At 41.5% G+C, this 19,989-nt stretch overlaps 1 protein-coding gene across 1 annotated transcript in view; it reads right to left on the reverse strand.

Annotated features, from left to right (window-relative positions):
• The window catches only part of slc9a7 (solute carrier family 9 member 7), a 71,475-nt gene that overhangs the window by 38,825 nt on the left and 12,661 nt on the right, over positions 1-19,989 (reverse strand). Inside the window, exons 4-12 of the mRNA XM_080733812.1 lie at positions 12,647-12,723; positions 12,087-12,199; positions 11,075-11,180; positions 7,943-8,084; positions 6,776-6,881; positions 4,730-4,818; positions 3,005-3,118; positions 2,128-2,239; positions 297-450 (exon numbers count right to left, since the gene is read on the reverse strand). Coding sequence (XP_080589938.1) covers positions 297-450; positions 2,128-2,239; positions 3,005-3,118; positions 4,730-4,818; positions 6,776-6,881; positions 7,943-8,084; positions 11,075-11,180; positions 12,087-12,199; positions 12,647-12,723 — 1,013 coding nt within the window. The remainder of the gene's footprint in view (positions 1-296; positions 451-2,127; positions 2,240-3,004; positions 3,119-4,729; positions 4,819-6,775; positions 6,882-7,942; positions 8,085-11,074; positions 11,181-12,086; positions 12,200-12,646; positions 12,724-19,989) is intronic.

Here is a 19,989-nt window from a genome sequence, read left to right on the forward strand (position 1 = left end):
TGACGTGACGTGACATTATGTGACTTGACGGACGGACAGACAGACAGACTGACTGACTGACAGACAGACACACAGCCGGTGGAGCTTTTCATAGTAACTTGCGACCTGACTGTCGCAAACAAAATGTTTTCTTTTCAAAGGTCCACACCGTCACCTCAAAATGTTTTCTTTTCAAAGGTCCACACCGTGTGTCTCTCTCTCTCTCTCTCTCTCTCTCTCTCTATGACGTAAGTTGCATCAACAAGTCTGGTGAACCGTACCGAACGTGCCATTAGCAAAGTAGGAGGACAGGTCACCTGATGTGGAGCCATGACAGCATGGGCGTGGTTCCTCCCCCAAACACCCAGACGGTGGAGAAGACGATGAGCAGTGTGGTGGTGAACATCATCTGACGGGCGTAGGTCGCTGTGTCCCGGATAGACAGGGCGAACGCCATCGCCCCGCGAAGCCCTAAACAATGTCAAATACACACACAGGTTTGATATAACACATGTGCAATACAATAGCACTCAAGTCAAGTAAAAAAGAAAAGAGTAATTATCGTCTCAAGCCTCATTATGTCCAAAACTGTTACTTTTCAGGATTCAAATTCAAAAACAGCAAAAGCAGGTCTACAAGCTTTCCAGCCTGTGGATCTGCTACTGCTAAGGCTGTCACGATTATGACATTTTACATGACGATTAATTGTCACTCAAATAATTGCGATTAACGATTTAAGCTTTTAGGCTTTGAAGTTGCACGTGGCAGATATGAAACATAACCAAAATACACAAAGAAATTGACAACTTTATAATTAAAAAAAGAACATTGATAGTGGAAATAGCCGATCTACAAGCTCACAACGCGTCGCGATGCGACGCGTTGTGAGCTTGTAGATCTGCTATTTCCACAATTTTTTACTAAAAAAAAATATCTGAAAAATTTTCAACATGGAAACGATTATGACAATTATGAAAAATAATCCCGATTATGTCAAATAATCGCGATTAGACGATGATGTAATAATTGTGACAGCCCTAGCTACTGCTGATACTTTTGTGTGATGCTGTACGCTGTAGTATGATCAAAGAGGGCATTCATTTGCGAGAAAATTTAAATATGGAGATAAGCGCTTTCTGCCCGGCAGCAACAATATATTGTCAGGTATGTACAAGGCTGTGTTCACACAGGCAGATATAAAAGATACAAAGCGACACAGCATCTGTTGCCGAAGTGTTGATCAACACTCTCATTGACGTCAAGAGTCTGATGAGCGAGAAGCAAGAGAAATATCCAGGAAGATATAAAGCACAGAACTAGCTGATGGAAATAATCAGTCCCCCTCCCTCCTCCCCAATTACAAGCAGGACTTGTGTGGAGAGAAGGTGAGTGGAAACAGTTAAACAACATTTGGTCGTTTTGTAGCTTTGCTGCTGCAGTTGAAGACAGCTCAGCTTGGACTCTAGCCTAGTAGATTTTGTAGCAACAACAAACGGTGGGTGTTGCTTTTTAGGAGGCAGCATCAGAGTTAAAAAGCCCAGCTAGCAACCCTTCTGTGCTGCTACTTACACCAAACTGGACATTGGGCTCAGTTAGGTTTCATGGACCATTAAATTAGAATGTTGGCCTAATGGTGGCGCTAATCTTGGAAAGAAGTGTGCGGATGAACCTGTGTCGTTTGAGACATTATCACTTTTGCAAATGAGAAATGCTTTTAAGAGCAGTTATTTGTGGTGCAGATTTTTTGTTACTATGTTTGCTAGAAGAAAGACCATCCTCCGAGGTTCATGAAGATACAAAGACAATTCTTGCGACAAGTTTTTGTTAGTTTGAAGATATTTGGGGCGTGGTGGATGGATGTCGATCAGCCAAATGACAGCTATTAATTAAGAAGGGTTATTTAAAGTAAACATATTTATTTGAACGTTTTGTCATGCCACGAAAATAGCTCTCAGCGGGAGGTGCTGGGAGCTTGTAGAACAGCTATTTTCGGTGCTACAAACTGTACAAAATATAAATCGGGGGTTAGAATGCCATTGCTAGCAAGGATAAAGGACAAGAACATTATACACAGCAGATGAGAGGAACCTTTCATAGATACAGTACATAAATACAACAGACTGTGAATGGATACTTCTGTCCTCGTACCTGCAAACATCATCATGTGTTGGAAGTTGCCTTTGATCTTGTTCCTGCGGCCCAGGTTGAGGAGGAAGGACAGGGGGTAGATGTTGCACGCTCTCCCAATAAAGATGGCAATCTGTCAGGCGGTGCCGAGTCAAGGAGAGGAACTCATCGTCATGGAGCGTTCTGGGGTTTATGTGCGCAAGAGCCCTTTTTGGTTTATTGGTTCTAAATCAGGGGTCTTCAACGTTTTCAGGCCAAGGACCACTTAGTTGAGAGAGAGATGAAGCAGGGACCCCCACAACCCGTTCATAGATTCCATATAGTTTCATTGTTTGACAGCACAATCATCAGTGTTATTTTGGATTCATGTAAATTTATGTTTTCAGATATTTAACCACTTGAGCCGTCAATACTTAATAAAGTTGACCTTTCACTCTGTACTTAGTCTGTTCTTTTTCCCCTCTACACCAAACCTCTTTGCCAAAATTAGCTGATCTACAAGTAGATTGGCTATTTTTGGCTAAAGTTCTTAGAATAAGGACACTAGGGTACAAGCAAAGAAGGAAAAAGTTTCTATCACACAAAGATTTGGAGGACCCCCTAGGACCCCCTATGGGTGCCGGACCCCCTATTGAAGACTCTTGTTCTAAATATCTGTGTTGATGCAATTTCTGTACATTTCCCAGCCTGACTATTAGTCACAGAGAGCAAGGATTCATGTAGGGGAATAAAGAGTTAAGAGGACCTTGCAGTCCAGGAGGTCAACACGATGTAAACTGATATATCAACGATATGACTACTAAAGGGGAATAAACTACCAGTACAGTACAAGTTTTTACATTGGTTGAATATGGTTCAAATCAAAAACAGAATGTGTTCTAGTGCATTAGAAGGATACAAAAGCCCCCAAGATGAAGATCGGGCTGAAAATGTGATTCTGAAAGGTAAACAGCGCCAAGCCCATGTAGGAGAAGATGAAATTCTCAGCTAGGAAGTGCAGGACCTCAAACAGCTGCAGATGAAAAAGAAGTAAAGATTAAACAGACAATACAGCATGATGTCTCGGATCATTTCAAGTGTGTTGTGAAATGTGTGGCGCACAATCAGACAAATAAAGTAAACCCTCCGGAGAGACGAGTGTTCCAAGTATATTTCTGTTCTGTACTGTCTAGACTCTGGAGGGCCAACGTTTGAAAATTAATTGATGCAAGTTCAACCAGAGACTTGTTTGCTCCCTTCTCTTTCAAGTGTGGGGATTGCAGAGTTACTAATTCATATTGCATCTCTAAATAAAACCACTGCCTGAGACTCCTCGTCATCTATTCTCTCAGAAGCTTTAAAAAGAAACAAGGCTTCAGTGTTCTTTCCCCCGGCTGTTGGTCTCCCTGGGTCCTCAAATCATTACTGAGCTCACAGATAGGAACAGAAACAAAGTCAACAAAGTCTCGCTTCTTCTTTTGTTTAAGCACAGAGGTCAACTCATGTAAAAGTAACCATGTACATTTAGTAACTTAGTACTTGAAGGTACTTTGACTTTACTTGATACTTCTACTCCACTAAATCTCAGAGGCAATTTTTCTTTTTACTCTACTACAGTTATTTGAAAGCTTTAGTTACCAACTAGTTACTTGGCAGACCGATTTTTATAAGAAATTATCCATAACCCCTTAAATCTTATTTTGTACTTTGTACTGTCTGTTCAAAATTAGCTCACAATGTGTCGCACTGCGATGCGTTGTGATCAGATATTCTCCAATACTTTAACAAATTTGGAAACATGTTAGTAAACACTTTTACTTTGTACTGCAAGTATATCCTGATGCCAATACTTTTTGTACTTCTACTTAAGTCAACTTTTGAATACAGGCCTTTTACGTGCAACAGAGTATTTTCATATTGTGGTATTGATTTTTTTTACTTAAGTAAAGACAATCTGAGTACTTCTTCCACCACCACTGACAGACGACGAGTGCCTTCCAGGATACACCAGCCACTACACTTCTATTTGAAGTTGAACTTGTGAAACCAGTGTCTGTTAAACGTGTGCCTCTGTATTGGGTACCACCCATATCTCGCACAGAAGTCTGTGGGTTATCCGAGCTGTTTAAAAAAACACCCCCCAACTGTATGGATGTTGTCCACATACATACAGCCCTGATTGAGGTCACACCAAACTGATTATTGAACCATCTGACTATTCTGGCAGATTCTGGCTACTGGCTCATTTCAGATTTAACACATTTTACCACTGAATGGTTTGGCGCCTCAGTACTTCTCTGACCTTTTACATGTTTGTACTCCTTCGAGAGCATTGTGATCCACAGACCAGTTGAAACTTGTCGTTCCAAAGATGACAAAATGTCGCAAATGTCCCAATGTCGTCCCAAAAACCAGCGGTGACCGAGCCTTTTCAGTGGCAGCCAACCCAACCCTAACCCTATATATCTTAGCTTATATAGTGTGTTTATTATTAGATTCATTGTGCAGCACTTTGTTAACCATGTGTGTGAAACATGTACAGTAAATAAAGTGGGTTGGATCGGACTGCCTATTGGCACCAGAGCCACAAAAACGGTCCAAGGCTTGAGCTAAGAGGAGCAGTGGAGAAAACAGCTGAACGCACCTGCTTGGTGCGTTTGGTGGACTCCTCAGAGAGATTGTTGTAGGTGTAGTGAGCCTGTGTGATCCCACAGAACAGAACCGCCACCACACCTGCAAAAGAAACACAAAGGTTGCAACAGATGGAGAACAATGTCAACTATTATCATGATCAAAACACCGACAACAACGTTCATGACCTGCTGATGTGACACAGCGCAACTGAAGATTAAACTAAAACGCTGAACCAATTTGTGACTTTGCTGCGAGGTAAGGGTTAATAAATAATCTAAAAGTCTAGGCTGGCCTTGGTACACCATGATATAAACAGCTGCAGATAATCACATTAATAATGGCTGTGTTAGAGTTAAACGTTATTAGCAGCTGTGGGAAAGAACAGTTCCTGAGCCATGTTGCTAACCTGCTGGTGAATGCTAACCTGGTGAATGTTAACCTGATCGGACCAACGGGAGGTCGAACCAATGCTCAGTCCACCCAAACTGTAGGTCAGATGCCCATCTCCTGTTTCCATAACGTGATAATATACAAATACATCTCCTGATAATGATGCTAGAATGTCCAGGGGACTTACCCCCAATCCAACTATTGATGCTGAGTGCCATGCAGGGAAGCATTTAGTCAGAGAATATTAATAAAATCTGGGAATAAATTCCTTACCAAGAAATGTCTTCACCAATGTGTTTGTAAAGGTGTCTAGTAACAAAGTTTGAAATTCAAAATCCCTAGGGGATTGTTTTGACAGCTGCTGAAAGCTTGGGTCCCATTCACTTACTATACAGAATACTACAGGAAAAGAATACCCTCCAAAAATCTGCTTTAAGTAGCTTGTGAGGGGTCAAGCTCTCCTTTAACTTGTTAATCCTCACATTATGTTGCTGCACATCTGGAACACTTTGCATCCAAATCCCTGTCATGAGCATACTGGGGTTCCTTTGACCCTGGCGTCATTATTTCGGGCATGTCGATATGGACATAGATTCTCAAAAAGTAAGAGGGTAAGAGGGTGCTGTTGAGACTAGCCTGGGGGGGGGGGGCGACAGAATTCATAGATCTAGAACACATAGAATTCATAGATATAGAACACAGAATATGTACAGTACAGTACAGTTAGGTACAGTAGAGTACAGTAAACCACCGCTCAGTTCACACGGGTGTGATTTTTAACACATAGGGTGCCCAGGATTATTTAACATTTCATCGGCAGGTGCCCATGGCAACTGGCCATTTTAGCTTCTTTTGAAGGCCTGGCAAAAAACTAATCACAGTGAATGTAATCCGAGTGTGTCCTGTTTATTTTCACGATAGTATTTTTCTTTCAGTCAGGACAGTTTTCTAACAATCACGGGCATCAGTGCTTTTGTAACGGCCGGTAGAGAAGGCCGCGTTTTAAACATGAAGGTGATTTAAAAGTTAGATTAGAAGAAAAATGCACATTTGTGCAGCAGCGTTACACTGATGTGAATGAGGGAGACAGACTTCCCGGTTATGTGATCTCGCGCTGCATTTCGGGAAATGGAGTGTTTTTCGTCACCGCGGTAGCTTTGTACAGTAGCTACAGATGAATATAGTTTACTGTATGACGCGTCAATGGGCACAGGAAGACTTTTTCCATTATTTTATACATTAAAAAAAAGCAAATCTAAGAAAAAAAGATATGCCATTTTCTGCCCACACCCGGGCGAACGTCTAATTTCTCTTTTGGGTCTTGAGCTAAAACGTTTGGGAACCCCTGCTTTAATACTCACTCTTTGGAAACCCCTGCTTTAATTCTCTCTCTCTTTGGGAACCCCTGCTTTAATCTCTCTCTCTCTCTCTCTCTCTCTCTCTCTCTCTCTCTCTCTCTCTCTCTCTCTCTCTCTCTCTCCTCTCTCTCTCTCTCTCTCTCTCTCTCTCTCTCTCTCTCCTCTCTCTCTCTCTCTCTCTCTCTCTCTCTCTCTCTCTCTCTCTCTCTCTCTCTCTCTCTCTCTCTCTCTCTCTCTCTCTCTGGTCTGGTCTAGCTGCTGTCTCTCTCTCTCTCTCTCTCTCTCTCTGGTCTAGCTGCTGAACTGACCTGTGAACCCACAGGCCTCGGCCAGCAGGAAGGTGCTCCAGGACATGAGGAAGAAGAGAGCCGTCTCCAGCAGGGGGAAGCAGTGCAACTTGGTGAACTTGGTCACGTGGGAGAAGAGTTAAAGAGCAAAGAAGTCTTCTGATGGTTAAGCCTGTCACAATTACTACATAGTCGTCTAATCGCAATAATTTGACATATTCGCAATTGTTTTGTCATAATCGTCATAATCGTTTCCATGTTGAAAAATATATTTCATTATACTTTCAAAAATAGTGGAATCGCGACGTGTTGTGAGCTACAATTTCTTTGTATATTTAGGTTATGTGTCATATCTGCCATGTGCAACTTCAAATCCTAAAAGCCAAACAAATGTAATTGTCAATGACAAAAACACAATTAAATTGCTAATCGCAATTAAACATACAGTATCTGAGGGGTCAGCAGTTGCTCTTGATCTTGGAACCATCTGCTATTATGTGGCTGTGATCCAGCATGACAAAGATATCTCAGTTGTTCTCAAAACGTTTAATTTCAAGGACCCCCAGTTTGGTATGTGTTAGTAGGAATGGAACCAGATTTGGTTCAATTTTTACGTGCTCAGAGTTACAGATCTGTAAGGGTCCAAGTTGGTTCGCAGCTATCCATCATTTACCTGGGGACCCCACACTTTGAGAACCACTAGCATAGATTAAATCATTGCCAATGCCAATACATAAACTGACAGAACAATTAAATGAAATAAAGCCTACCCCCTAGCTTACATCTAAATAGGTATATAGGTCAATAACAATAATGTTTACTTGAACACTATAAGTCTATAATTTTAAATGTCTTGGCTAAAGGTACACAAGGTACAGAACAGTACAGTTACAGTTACATTGAACTATAAAAATAAATGCTTCATTCGTATCAACTATTTAAAATAATTGACGTCACAGGTCAATGTCATTGACATACTGTAGCAGGGTGACTAGATATTACACGCAAAATTGTACGTTTTCAGCCCTACAACATCGTCTCAATCTTTGCTAATAACTATTATTGCGTTACTCCTGTTCCTAAATACAGGGGGAAGAAAACATGACAAAAACACAAGTTCACATTCAATTTCACAGCTAATCTAGGAACCAGTGATTTCATGTCAAAGCACGGTTCACAGAAGGATATGAGTGCGGTGACAACGCCGGTGACGGCACCCATGGCGAAGGAGCCGCTGAAAATGCCCAGGAAAATACCCACGGATTTGAAAAAAGCCGCGGCGTCAAACATGTGCGTGTTGGTGCCACTGGGCTGGTACGCCATGATAGACCTGTAGAGCACAAACAAACAAAAAGCATACTCAATACCCAGTAGAACAGTGGTTCTCAACCTTTTCAGGCCGCGAACCCCAAAATAATCATATTTTAACTGGGGATCCTGATGAGCATTAAGAGTTGATTACATTTTGTATAACATGGTTCCATTGTGAAAATAGCAGATCTACATGCTCACATTTCCACCTCTAATATTTGACTATTTGGCCAACGTTTAATTTGTCATTTTAGAGATATTAAAAAGTCCTTAAATTGTCACTTTAGAAATGTGAGCATGTAGATCGGCTATTTTCACAATTTCCGCCTCTAATATTTGACAAGTTGGCCAACGTTTAATTTGTCATTTTAGAGATATTAAAAAGTCATTAAATTGTTACTTTAGAAATGTGCAGTTGCCCTCTATACTTTTGTTTGTTTACTGTTGAGTGAGAAAACTACGTTGCACATAAGTTAATCATCTGGCGACCCCCCCTGGGGGTCCCGACCCACAGATTGAGAACCACTGCAGTAGGGGACAGTAAGAAAATACATTTGCTGTACTTAATTAAAAGAAAATAATACTTAGCTTTCACTCCACTACATAATATTTCAAAGACAAGACAGTCCTTTTACTACATTCTTACACAACATTCCTGGGTAGGGGGAAAAAAGTATATTATGAATGAACCACTTAAGCCCCATTTTTACTTTGACTGAAGTACTGGGGTTGAATACTTTGTCCACCACTATCAATACCACAAGTGTCAGCAAAATATGAATTAATCTCCTACTTGATTTATGAACTAACAAATGTCCAGTAGGGGGTGCCAGAATACTACTTTTCACAAGACCCAGATGGGAAACCTTTGTGACAGCATGCTGCTGTGTAACTGCCAGTGAGGGAACTCAGATTATACAAACTAGCCTTTACCCGTTCAAAGATATGAGCTCCAAAATGATGTGCAGGGTGTGGGTTATGGGATGTGCACTGCATACAGTATATGAGGGATGGAAAGTAACTTTAACTGGTGCTTGCATGATAATATGTAGGAGCATCAATGTAAGAAATACCCGTTTCGTTTAATGGCTTTAAAAGTACCTCACAGTCGTACTTAACTACACTTGTCTTTGTTTTTTTGTTTTTTTCCCTCTTATCTATCTTTTCTTACGTCTCTGTAACTTTGTAAATAACTGTATACTGCTGTGCTTCTACTGGACAACTGAATTTCCCCCTTGGGATAATAAAGGTATCTATCTATCTATCTAACGTATGAGTAGAGGCATTTTGTAACTTTGTAACTCACTGCTCTGCTCCGTCTCACACCTGGGTGCAGAATTTGAGCATCACAGGGGAAAAGACGTGAGAGATACATGGAAATACTCCCAAAGACACAGAGGTTTCTCTTTATGAATGTAGAGACTTCATGGCGGAGTGTATGACAATAGTACAAGTTCAAGTCTATTACCATTTGTCACATGTACAATTACACAACACACAACGTTAAATGCATGGCAGCATGCAACCTGTGACCTGTGTACTGTCATTATTGGTGGGCAGGTACTCTTCTCCTGCACCACCCGAGCGTAGGCCTGTCACAATTATTACATAATCGTCTAATAGCAATTGTTTGAGATAACCGCAATTATTTTGGCATAATAGTCTCCATTTTGGAAAATGTTCATACATTTTCAAATATAAAGAAAAGGCTGAAATAGCTGATCTACAAGCTTACAATGCGTTTGTAGCTCAGCTATTTTTGCTCTTCTATTTAAAAACATTTGGGTACGTTCTGAAATGTTCAATGACAGAAACAACAGTGATGGTGCAATATAGAAATACTCTGTTACAAGTAAAAGTCTGGAATTCAAAATGTACTTGAATAAAAGTACAAATGTTTGAAAATAGCTACAAATCTAAAGCTCACAACGTGTCGCATTAATGTGAGCTTGTAGATCGGCTATTTTCAAATAGCCTTAGGAATAAAATAGGGCTAACGTGGTTAATGTATGTTTTAAAATATTATAATTTATATCTGAAAAGTAACTAAAGCTTTCAAATAAATTGCAGTGGAGTAAAATACAATATTTGGATCCGAGATGTAGTGGATTAAAAGTATTGGTAATTGGAAATACTTAAGTACAAATACCTCAACATTTTACTTAAGTACAGTACTTGAGTAATATCCTTAGTTGCTTTTCACCACTGAGAAACACAATTGGTCAAATGTCCTAATCGTGACAGCCCTACCCGAGCGCAGACACAAGGTTTCTGCCCGACGGCGAAGATAAACTAGTGTGTGTATGACTGAAATGGTAACACACATACACCGATGGCGGAGGAAACCATGCAAGGCACCAATCTGCTCACTGGGAGCAACTAGGGGTTCAGAGTCTTGCCCAAGGACTCTTCGACACTAACTCTGTTGGAGCCCGGGATCGAGCTGGGAACCCTTCGGGAACCCTGTGTTCTTTTTTTTTTTTATATATAATTTTTATCCCACAATTTTGCAACCCATTTTTTCACCCAGTGCCAATTGCCTATGCAATCCTGGGCTCTGCTCTCCCTCTGCACCTAGGGAGACAACAGACTGACCTCATGCTTCCTTCTATGCATGAGGAGTCCAAGTTGTTTCTTTTCAGAGACTTCCCTGGTTTGGACGTAGCGCGTGGAAGGAACACGTTATTCCAACCAGTTCCTTTCCTCTCCATCAGGCACCCCGGCTGGCCAGGGGGAGGCATTATTGAGACCAGGATTACGAGCATGTTTTTGTGAGGGTATCAACCCTAGGAGACTCTGGGAGAACATGCAAACTCCACACAGAAAGGCCCTATCGCCAACCCCACCTAGGGTGTGGGCGGCGGCGCTGATGCCGCGGAGGGTGGAACACGCCGCCAGTGCCCACAGCGTCCCCCGGCGGGAATCAAACCCTCTGTGTTCTAATGACGGTGTCTCTACCCCTGAGCCACTGCCTCCCCGACCGAATGATGCAGCAGAGCTGGGACTTACGAGGAGAGCACAATGGCGACGGCGTCGTTCAGGACGCTCTCTCCAAACAGCAGAGCGTACAGGTCCACGTCAGCATGGAGCTCATGGAAGATGGCCAGCACCGTCACTACAATGACACACGTACAGGACATTTACAGTAGCTGCTGGACTCACACCTATCATTCATGTAAGCAAAGATGCGTTTTCTAGCTCGACTTTGAGCAGGAGGAAGCCGTTTATGTTCAAAACGGTTTGCCTTTCAGGAAAATGTAAAGAATAACCTACAGCTCCATTCTCTGATATAGTTGTTTAGTCACAGGCATGTGTTAATACTTTTCGTTGGTTAAATATTCATAACATCCACAGACACACTTAACCACTTTCAACCTGCTTTCCCGACATGTCACGGTCAAGATATTCCAAAAACAACAAAAATAGCTGATCTACAACCTCATGTGTGGCATGCGTTGTGAGCATTTCATTACTTTTGCATGACACATACAACAAAGTATAGAACTATTATAGTATATAGTATTAGATTTTTATTTTATTTATTCATGTTATTACTTGCATGCATCCGCGACCCACACATGAGTCCCGACCCAGTGTTTGGGAACCAGTGGACTAGTGTACCATACCTGGGTCTGTGGCAGAGATGAACCAGTGGACTATAGTGTACCATACCTGGGTCTGTGGCAGAGATATAATATAGTGTACCATACCTGGGTCTGTGGCAGAGTGGACTAGTGGACTATAGTGTACCATACCTGGGTCTGTGGCAGAGATATAATATAGTGTACCATACCTGGGTCTGTGGCAGAGATATAATATAGTGTACCATACCTGGGTCTGTGGCAGAGATATAATATAGTGTACCATACCTGGGTCTGTGGCAGAGATATAATATAGTGTACCATACCTGGGTCTGTGGCAGAGATATAATATAGTGTACCATACCTGGGTCTGTGGCAGATATATAATATAGTGTACCATACCTGGGTCTGTGGCAGAGATATAATATAGTGTACCATACCTGGGTCTGTGGCAGAGATGACTGCACCAAAGAAGAGGCAATCTGTGTAGTAGAACTTGTCATTCAGCTGCCCTACCAGCTGCATGAGCTTCACCACGCCATACATCAGGTTTCTGAGAACAGAGTTCAGAATAAACTAGATTATAATCCGATCATGACATTTTACTTAATGATTAATTGTCCTACACATAATTGTGATTAGCCTTGTGTTTTAGGCTTTTTAAACATACGTGGCAGATATAACAAATAACTTAAATATACAAATAAATGACTGACCAATGGAGAAAACAAGCATCATATTTAATAATGTTATACTTTCAAAAATGATTAGATCTTTTCAGACGGACAGATAATATTTTAGTTTTGATTTATTTTTTCAAAATGATTCCACATTTTCACAGTTTTTCTCAAGATTTGACAAAATATTTAAAAAGTAGCTGAAATATAAAATAGGATTAACAAAGTTAAAACAGTTCCCCCCCTGGAACCCCCCCAAGGACCACTGGGGGTCCCCGGACCCCATTTTGAGAACAAGTATCATAGACACAGCACTGACTCACCCAATAACAAAACATGAGATGGCAGTCCCAAGGAAAGCATATGTTATGATGGAGCCCAGATTCCTGAAGAAGTGTCTCTGGAATAAGAAGCAAAGAGCGGGTTTTGTGAGACCACTGTACTACAGAACCCCTAGACTCCACTGTGGTGGGCAAGTATTTGAAGAATCACACCCAATGTGAAGTGAGCGGTGGTCGTGCTTGCATAACGTCTTCGGACAAGGATTTGAGTCTAGGATGTACAGGCTGTGCTACACACACACGTTTTGCTATGGCAAAACGCTGAGGAAAAAGGCTACAGACACACGATGATGACATCACTAGACAAACATGATGCTACGTACACACATTTTGCTATGGCAAAACGCTGAGGAAAAAGGCTACAGACACACGCACAGCCACTCTATGGAGCGGTTTACCACCGCTCAAAAATCATCATTGTCAGCTCCCTAGTCTGTAGTTTGAACAGCTTAGTCAGTAAAGTGTCTGCCTGTTAGTCTGAAGGCCACCAGTTCAAGCCTTCTCTCCTACAGCAGTGTTTCTCAACCTTTTTTCTGCATGGGCACACCTTTCATGTCCCAAGAATCCATGGGCACACCAACTGTTTTCACTAGTTTAAATCATTTTTTAAATGATAAATACAATACTGGCTTTTCAAGCTGTTTCAAGGGGCACACTTGACCCTTCTCAGGGGCACACCAAAGGTCCCCAGGCCCAGGCACAGTGGTTGAGAAACACTGTCCTACAGGCTTCATTTAGATTCCATCGCACTATACGTTGTTTATCTACTAGCTTAGCTCGGCTGTGTTTAGCCATTAGCTTACTATGCCTAACTCTAACCCTAACCCTAACCTTAACCTCTGTAAAGCTATGCCTAACCCTAACCCTAAACCTAACCCTAACCTCCGTGGAGTGAGGCGCTATCATTCCTGCCGACGCTACGTTGTCGTTGTCTTTGTTGTGGATCAAAGCGACCGCTTGTTCTGCCCCGCGCCGCACGACGAGCGTTCCTGTTCTCGATTTCACTGAAACTAAAAAAAAAACGTGACATATATTTTTTTTTTGTTAGCCAATATTTTGAGGAGACTTCGTTGTCCCATCGATTTCCGATGGAGACCCAAATGACTCAAGGCTCCATGGGGTGAGTAATCGATAGGGAAAAAAACATTGTGGTTCCTTTAAAGGGGAATACCACTCATTTTCCCAAAAACCCAAAATGGAACCAGTTCATTTGAAAGCTTGTCTAAAGCTGCTTCACTCCTCTTGCATTATTTATGATTCACAAATGATGTAAGCTAACGGATGTAAATTGTCATGAAGACTTAATAGCAACTTATTGTCGAGCAGAGTGACTGTCTCTCAAAGCATGCTTTAAAACTCAAACATATGAATCCTCAGGCAGCTTGATGCTAGTTGTAAAACAAACAAGGATTCATGAATGGCAACGCCCAAACACTCTTCTGATCAGCTCAGTAGCTGAAGTCCTCCTCCTCCTCTCTAGATGTTGGATTCTCCCAAACAGACAGAAACTCTTATCTTGTTTTTAGAGATGGGATTTATGGTTCTTTGAAGTGAGCCGGATCTGTGGGATCCGTTCCTTTCAAAGAGCCGTTCAAAAGACTGGCTCATTTGAGTTACTAGTTACTTTGTAGATTTTGATTATAATTACAAATAACTTCAACCCTATATACATGTATTTCGGACATATATAGGTACAAACCGCAACGCGACGCATTGTGAACTTGTAGATCAGCTATTTTCAAATGATTTTTTTTTTTACATTTTATTCATTGGAAAACCTGTGAAACAGGACATTCTGCATAATGAATACTTTCTACTATTGGTACTTTGTACTTTAAGTACATTTTGTTAAGTACATTTTGATACCAATACTTTTGTACTTTTACTCAAGTATATAAATATTCCAAACTTCTACTTGTGGCAGAGTATTTCTACATTGATTGCAGTATTGATATTTTTTTTTTACTTAAGTAAATCATTTGAGTACTTTTCCCCACCACTGTTCATTTACAAAAGGAACGGCTCCCTACTGTGAACCGAATCATATCGTTCATTTCAAAGAGCCGTTCAAAAGACTCGATTCGTTCGCAAACGTCACTCCTCTACTTGTTTTCCATGGGAAATGTGCCTCTTACAGAGCAAACAATTAACTTCCTGACAAAAACTACTGTAATGTCCTCACAACTCACTCTTGAGTAAAGCTGGTCGCACACTGCTGCGTTTTTTCGCTGCGAAATGCGTTTTCCTGGGCAAGGAGAGAGAGAGAGAGAGAGATAGAGAGAGCAAGGGACCCATACAGTGGTCCGAAAATAAATACGAAACGGGCGGCAGTGTGCAAACGTGATTGGCATAACGTGAGGTTGATTTTTTTATTTACATGCTCAGAGATTCGCTCCTATATTCAGCCAAAAATACGCAGCAGTGTGCAACGACCTTTAGGCACTATGTTTTTGGGTACATTGGGGAAACACCAAGACAAAAACAGCAGTTAAAACTGCTTCGTATGGGGTCACAATTATTACATAAACGTCTAATCGCAATTATTTGATATAATCGCAATATTTTGTCATAATCGTCATAATCGTGAATGTTGAAAAATGTTCATACATTTACAAACATTTTAAGAATCGGCTATTTCCACTACCAATGTTATATTTTAAGTAGAAAGTTGTCAAATATGTCAGTAATTTCTTTGCATATTTAGGTTATGCATATTGCATATTTATGCAACTTCAAAGCCTAAAAGCCGAACAGAAATGTAATTATCAACGACAAAAACACAATTAAATCGTTAATCGCAATTATTTGACTGACAATTAATCGTCATGTAAAATGTCATATCGTGACAGCCCTATATGGGGTGTGGGCGGGGGGGGGGGGTTGGCTCGCGGGGCCAGATCGACTCCTCCACCCCCTCTGCCGGTGGAGGAGTCTGAGCAACGCCAGACTAGGCACATACCACATTATGGGCTCTAATGGCTGTCGCGGGTTAGAATCCCGATCCCGACGACCTTTGCTGCGTGTCATTCCCTGTCCCTCTCTCCTCTACCTGTTTTCTGTCTCGTTCTACTCAATATAAACGGTCATAAAGAATAAAATTCACGGCCGCGTGAAGTGGTGAGCGGTGTTCACATCACACTTGAAAATACTGTTCCCGAAGAATACCTACCGGTATTTATATTATATATTGTGATGTCAGGTGAAGCTTGACCAATCCTCAAATCCACAGAATATTGTATTATATTGTTCAATCAGAAAAAGGAACTGAAATTTTATGGAGAAATCAAATACTTATTTTCTCCACATGGACATACTGTACGCACAAAGTCACATATTGGAGTGGCTACAGTACAGCTCAAAAAATAAATGCTTACACTCTTCAAACCACTTCAACCCTATACGTAGCTGACGAGGGTCCCCCAGGGGCCTAGACTTGGCTCCTTCCTTTTTTATCCTCTACACCAAATCTCTTCAACGAAAACAGACAAATACAAGCTCAGGTCGGTTTCTCCAAAATAGGGACGCTCGTATGGTGGTTTATTTCTTTGGCAGCTGCATCTTCCAAAACGGATACCAGCTTTTCACATATCATTAACCTCCGTCGCTTCTTTGCTGGCGTAATGGTCACTTGAAGTTCATATAGCCCAAACAAAGTTTGGAGCCATGGACAGGACAGCTGCATTTAATCAAGGTTAGTATATGCTGACTCTCTCTCTCTCTCTAAAAAAAACAAAACAATGACAAGGTTTTGAAACAATTCCCAGAGCAGCAGACCATTTCCTGATTCTCGTTTCCTGAGACCTTGTGTTTGACTCAGCAAATTACAAGGAAAGCACCTAACAAGTTGTTTTTTGGGGGAAACTCATCAGTATTATACAATGCAGGGATGTATCAGAGGATATTTTACTAGTTGACCAGGGGTCTACTCAGGGACGTGCTGGTCCCCTGATTCAGCCCGGGAAAAAGAGTTGGAGAGGCCCTCATTGCGTGCTATAGAGAGAGAATCTCTCTCTATAGCACTGCTTCTACTCAAAGATTTGCCATTTCAGATCATGACAAGTGACAAGCCAGTGGGCCAATTACTGTACATGAGTTATATTTGTTGTCGGGTGGAAACCTTGTATGTCCAAAACCGTTTGTTTTGTATTTATCATTTAAAAAATGATTAGCTGATCTACAAGCACACAACGCTTCGCGGTGCGAGGCGTTGTGTGCTTGTAGATCTGCTGTTTTCACTACTTTTGTGCGACAGCCTTGTATGATGAAGCAGGGCTTTGCTTTGCGCAAAAAATCTACAAATTTGAAACTTACAAGGTTTCTGCCCGACAGTAATCTCTCGAGACAGCCTCAGAGAACGCTACGACAGACCGATAGGTGTCGCCCTTTCTTCTTTGACGATGGGTTCCCAGATTGGCCCGACAGTGACGATTTACTTTGTTGGCCGCCCAGCCCCCAAAATGGAACGATGGCCGACATTTTATTCTTATTTTTTTCCTAATGGCCAGCCTGGACAGGCTGGGAATGAACCGGCTGTTCGGGAGTTCTCCCGCTTTTCCCAATGGCCAGCACGTCCCTGGGTCTACTCTACACTTTTATCAGACCTGGTGAAGATGGTCAACTCAACACTTGTTTTCCACTGGGAGATAAGACACAGTGTGCAGACTTCCATTCCTCTTCTAATATAATGTTTCCCAATATTTTTCATGATGTTTGTTGGGAATGATCAGCAGGCTGTCCTGTAGATATAATTCACTTTTAAGGTCTTAAAAAGCCAAAGGTCAAGGTCACAAACAAGTAGATTAAGTAGATAAACTATCGATTATATTCTTAGCAATAATATCGATGACTTTTTCTATTGATCAAAAATAATCGAGTAGGTCGTTTCTTAAACATTTGTTTTATTTACAAACTATCAACGACATCGGAACTTTTTTTTTTTTGCCCCATTTTATAACTTGATGCGATGCGACGTGTTTTGACCTTCTAGATCTGCTACTTTTTCCCCTCATAGTGTGGTATGCTATGTCCAAAATACAGCTCCTGTAGGATTTTTGTGCCAAAATTGATTTTTCTGCAGATTTTGGTTCTATAGGGTCCAAACTATCAGAAAATGACGGGGGTCAAATTTTCCGACCCCTCCCTCATTTCCTGGGGGCGGGTCACTTCAGTTTTGGCCCTATTTGGCTATGTATTCCCAATTTCCCATAGTATTTTTTGCTAAAATTGATTTGTTTGCTGTTTTGGCTTCTATAGGGACCCAACTATCAGAAAATTACGGGGGTCACATTTTCAGACCCCTCCCTCATTTCCTGGGGGCGGGTCACTTCAGTTTTGGCCCTATTCGGCTATGTATTCCCAATTTCCCATAGTATTTTTTGCTAAAATTGATTTGTTTGCTGTTTTGGCTTCTATAGAGACCAAACTATCAGAAAATTACGGGGGTCACATTTTCAGACCCCTCCCTCATTTCCTGGGGCCGGGTCACTTCAGTTTTGGCCCTATTCAGCTATGCATTCCCAATTTCCCATAGGATTTTTTTGCAAAAATTGTTTTGTTTGCTGTTTTGGCTTCCATAGGGAACAAACTATCAGAAAATAACGGGGTTGAAATTTTCAGACCCCGCCCTCATTTCCTGGGGGCGGGTCACAGTTTTGTCCCTATTCAGCTATGCATTCCAATTTCCCATAGGATTTTTCTTTTGCTAAAATTGTTTTGTTTGCTTTTTAGGCTTCTATGGGGACCAAACTATCAGAAAATGACAGGGTTCAAATTTTCATACCCATCCCCCATTTCCTGAGGCGGAGGCGGGGTTTCAGTTTTGGCCCTATTCGGCTCTATATTCCCATAGATTTTTTTTCTTCTTTTCTGTTTTGGCTTCTTTAGGGACCAAACTGTCAGAAAATGAGGGGGTTCACATGTTGCATGCAATTGAAGATGCCAGGGCAGAGCCCCTGTAGGAAGATCTTCCATGTGTCCCATAGCATGATCTGACGGAGGACGATTATTCTATCAAAGTTCTTATTGTTGATGCCATGGGTTTGCTTCAGAACATGAAAAAGACAAAAAAGCGGTCAGATCTTCAGGATGCATTCAACAAACGCATCATAACGATGATGGCTGGCTATGTTGAGGGTCAAGTTGTCTTTGATAGGTAATATTAGGTATATGGATCAGTCGAAAAACACAAAGTCTTCATCCAGAGATGAAGCTCACTATGTCCATCAAGGAACTCCTGACTGTGTGATCAACCAAGGAGAAGTTGACATGTGTTAGGCCAGGGACTGCTTGAGTATTTCTCAAGGGACAGTTCTTTCAAGCTCGTTGTCATATAATGATACCTTCATCAAGGGACATGATTTTGAGGAGGTGCACACATTGAAGAGGCTGCTGACACCAATCTCCAATTGCCCTGAGCCCTGAGCTTCCACCAATTGAAGAGAATTGGTGGAATTCAGAGAGTTTAGGGTATGTTCCAGTCAGGTGTCTTGCCCTCCCTGCTCCAAAGGCAATACTTGAGCTCATCACATGTGGGTGCAAAGCAGGTTGCAAGGGACAGTCAGTCTCTGCAAGTGCTATGGCACTGGACTGGAGACTTTGCCAACAGTATAAAGGCCCATTCTCACTGGGCCAGATTAACAGATAAATAAATATCTTTCTCCATTCAAGTGGATGGTAAGACACAGATAAAAAAATATCTGTGACAGATATTTTCTTTTATCTGTATCTTACCATCCACTTGAATGGAGAAAGATATTTTTGTATCTGTTTATCTGGCCCAGTGGGAATGAGCCTTAAGGGAGGACATAGATAACAGTGATCATGAATAGATCCTGTATTTGACTAGAATAATAACAGGTCAGAAGTATACATGCTACCCCATCCTCCTCACTTGAACTGTTCCTACCTAAACTATTGAATATCCTCAGAATATACTGTGAAGTTGTGTATAAAGTACTGTAAAGTACTCCCCCCAGGATATGAGGGAGGGGTCTGAAAATTGGAACCCTGTCATTTTGTGATAGTTTGGTCCCTATAGAAGCCAAAACAACAAAAGATAAAATATATTTTAGCAAAACAATCCTATTGGAGATTGGGAAAACATAGCCGAATAGGGCCAAAACTGAAGTGACCCGCCCCCAGGAAATGAGGGAGGGGTCTGAAAATTTGACCCCCATTATTTTCTGATAGTTTGGTCCCTATAGAAGCCAAAACAGCAAACAAATCATTTTTTTTGCAGAAAACTCCTCTGGGAAACTGGGAAAACATAGCTGAATAGGGCCAAAACTGAAGTGACCCTCCTCCAGGAAATGAGGGAGGGGTCTGAA

The sequence above is a fragment of the Nannobrachium achirus genome, assembly GCF_963921795.1.
Source record: "Nannobrachium achirus genome assembly, chromosome: 1".
NCBI classification, from domain to species: Eukaryota; Metazoa; Chordata; class Actinopteri; order Myctophiformes; family Myctophidae; genus Nannobrachium; species Nannobrachium achirus.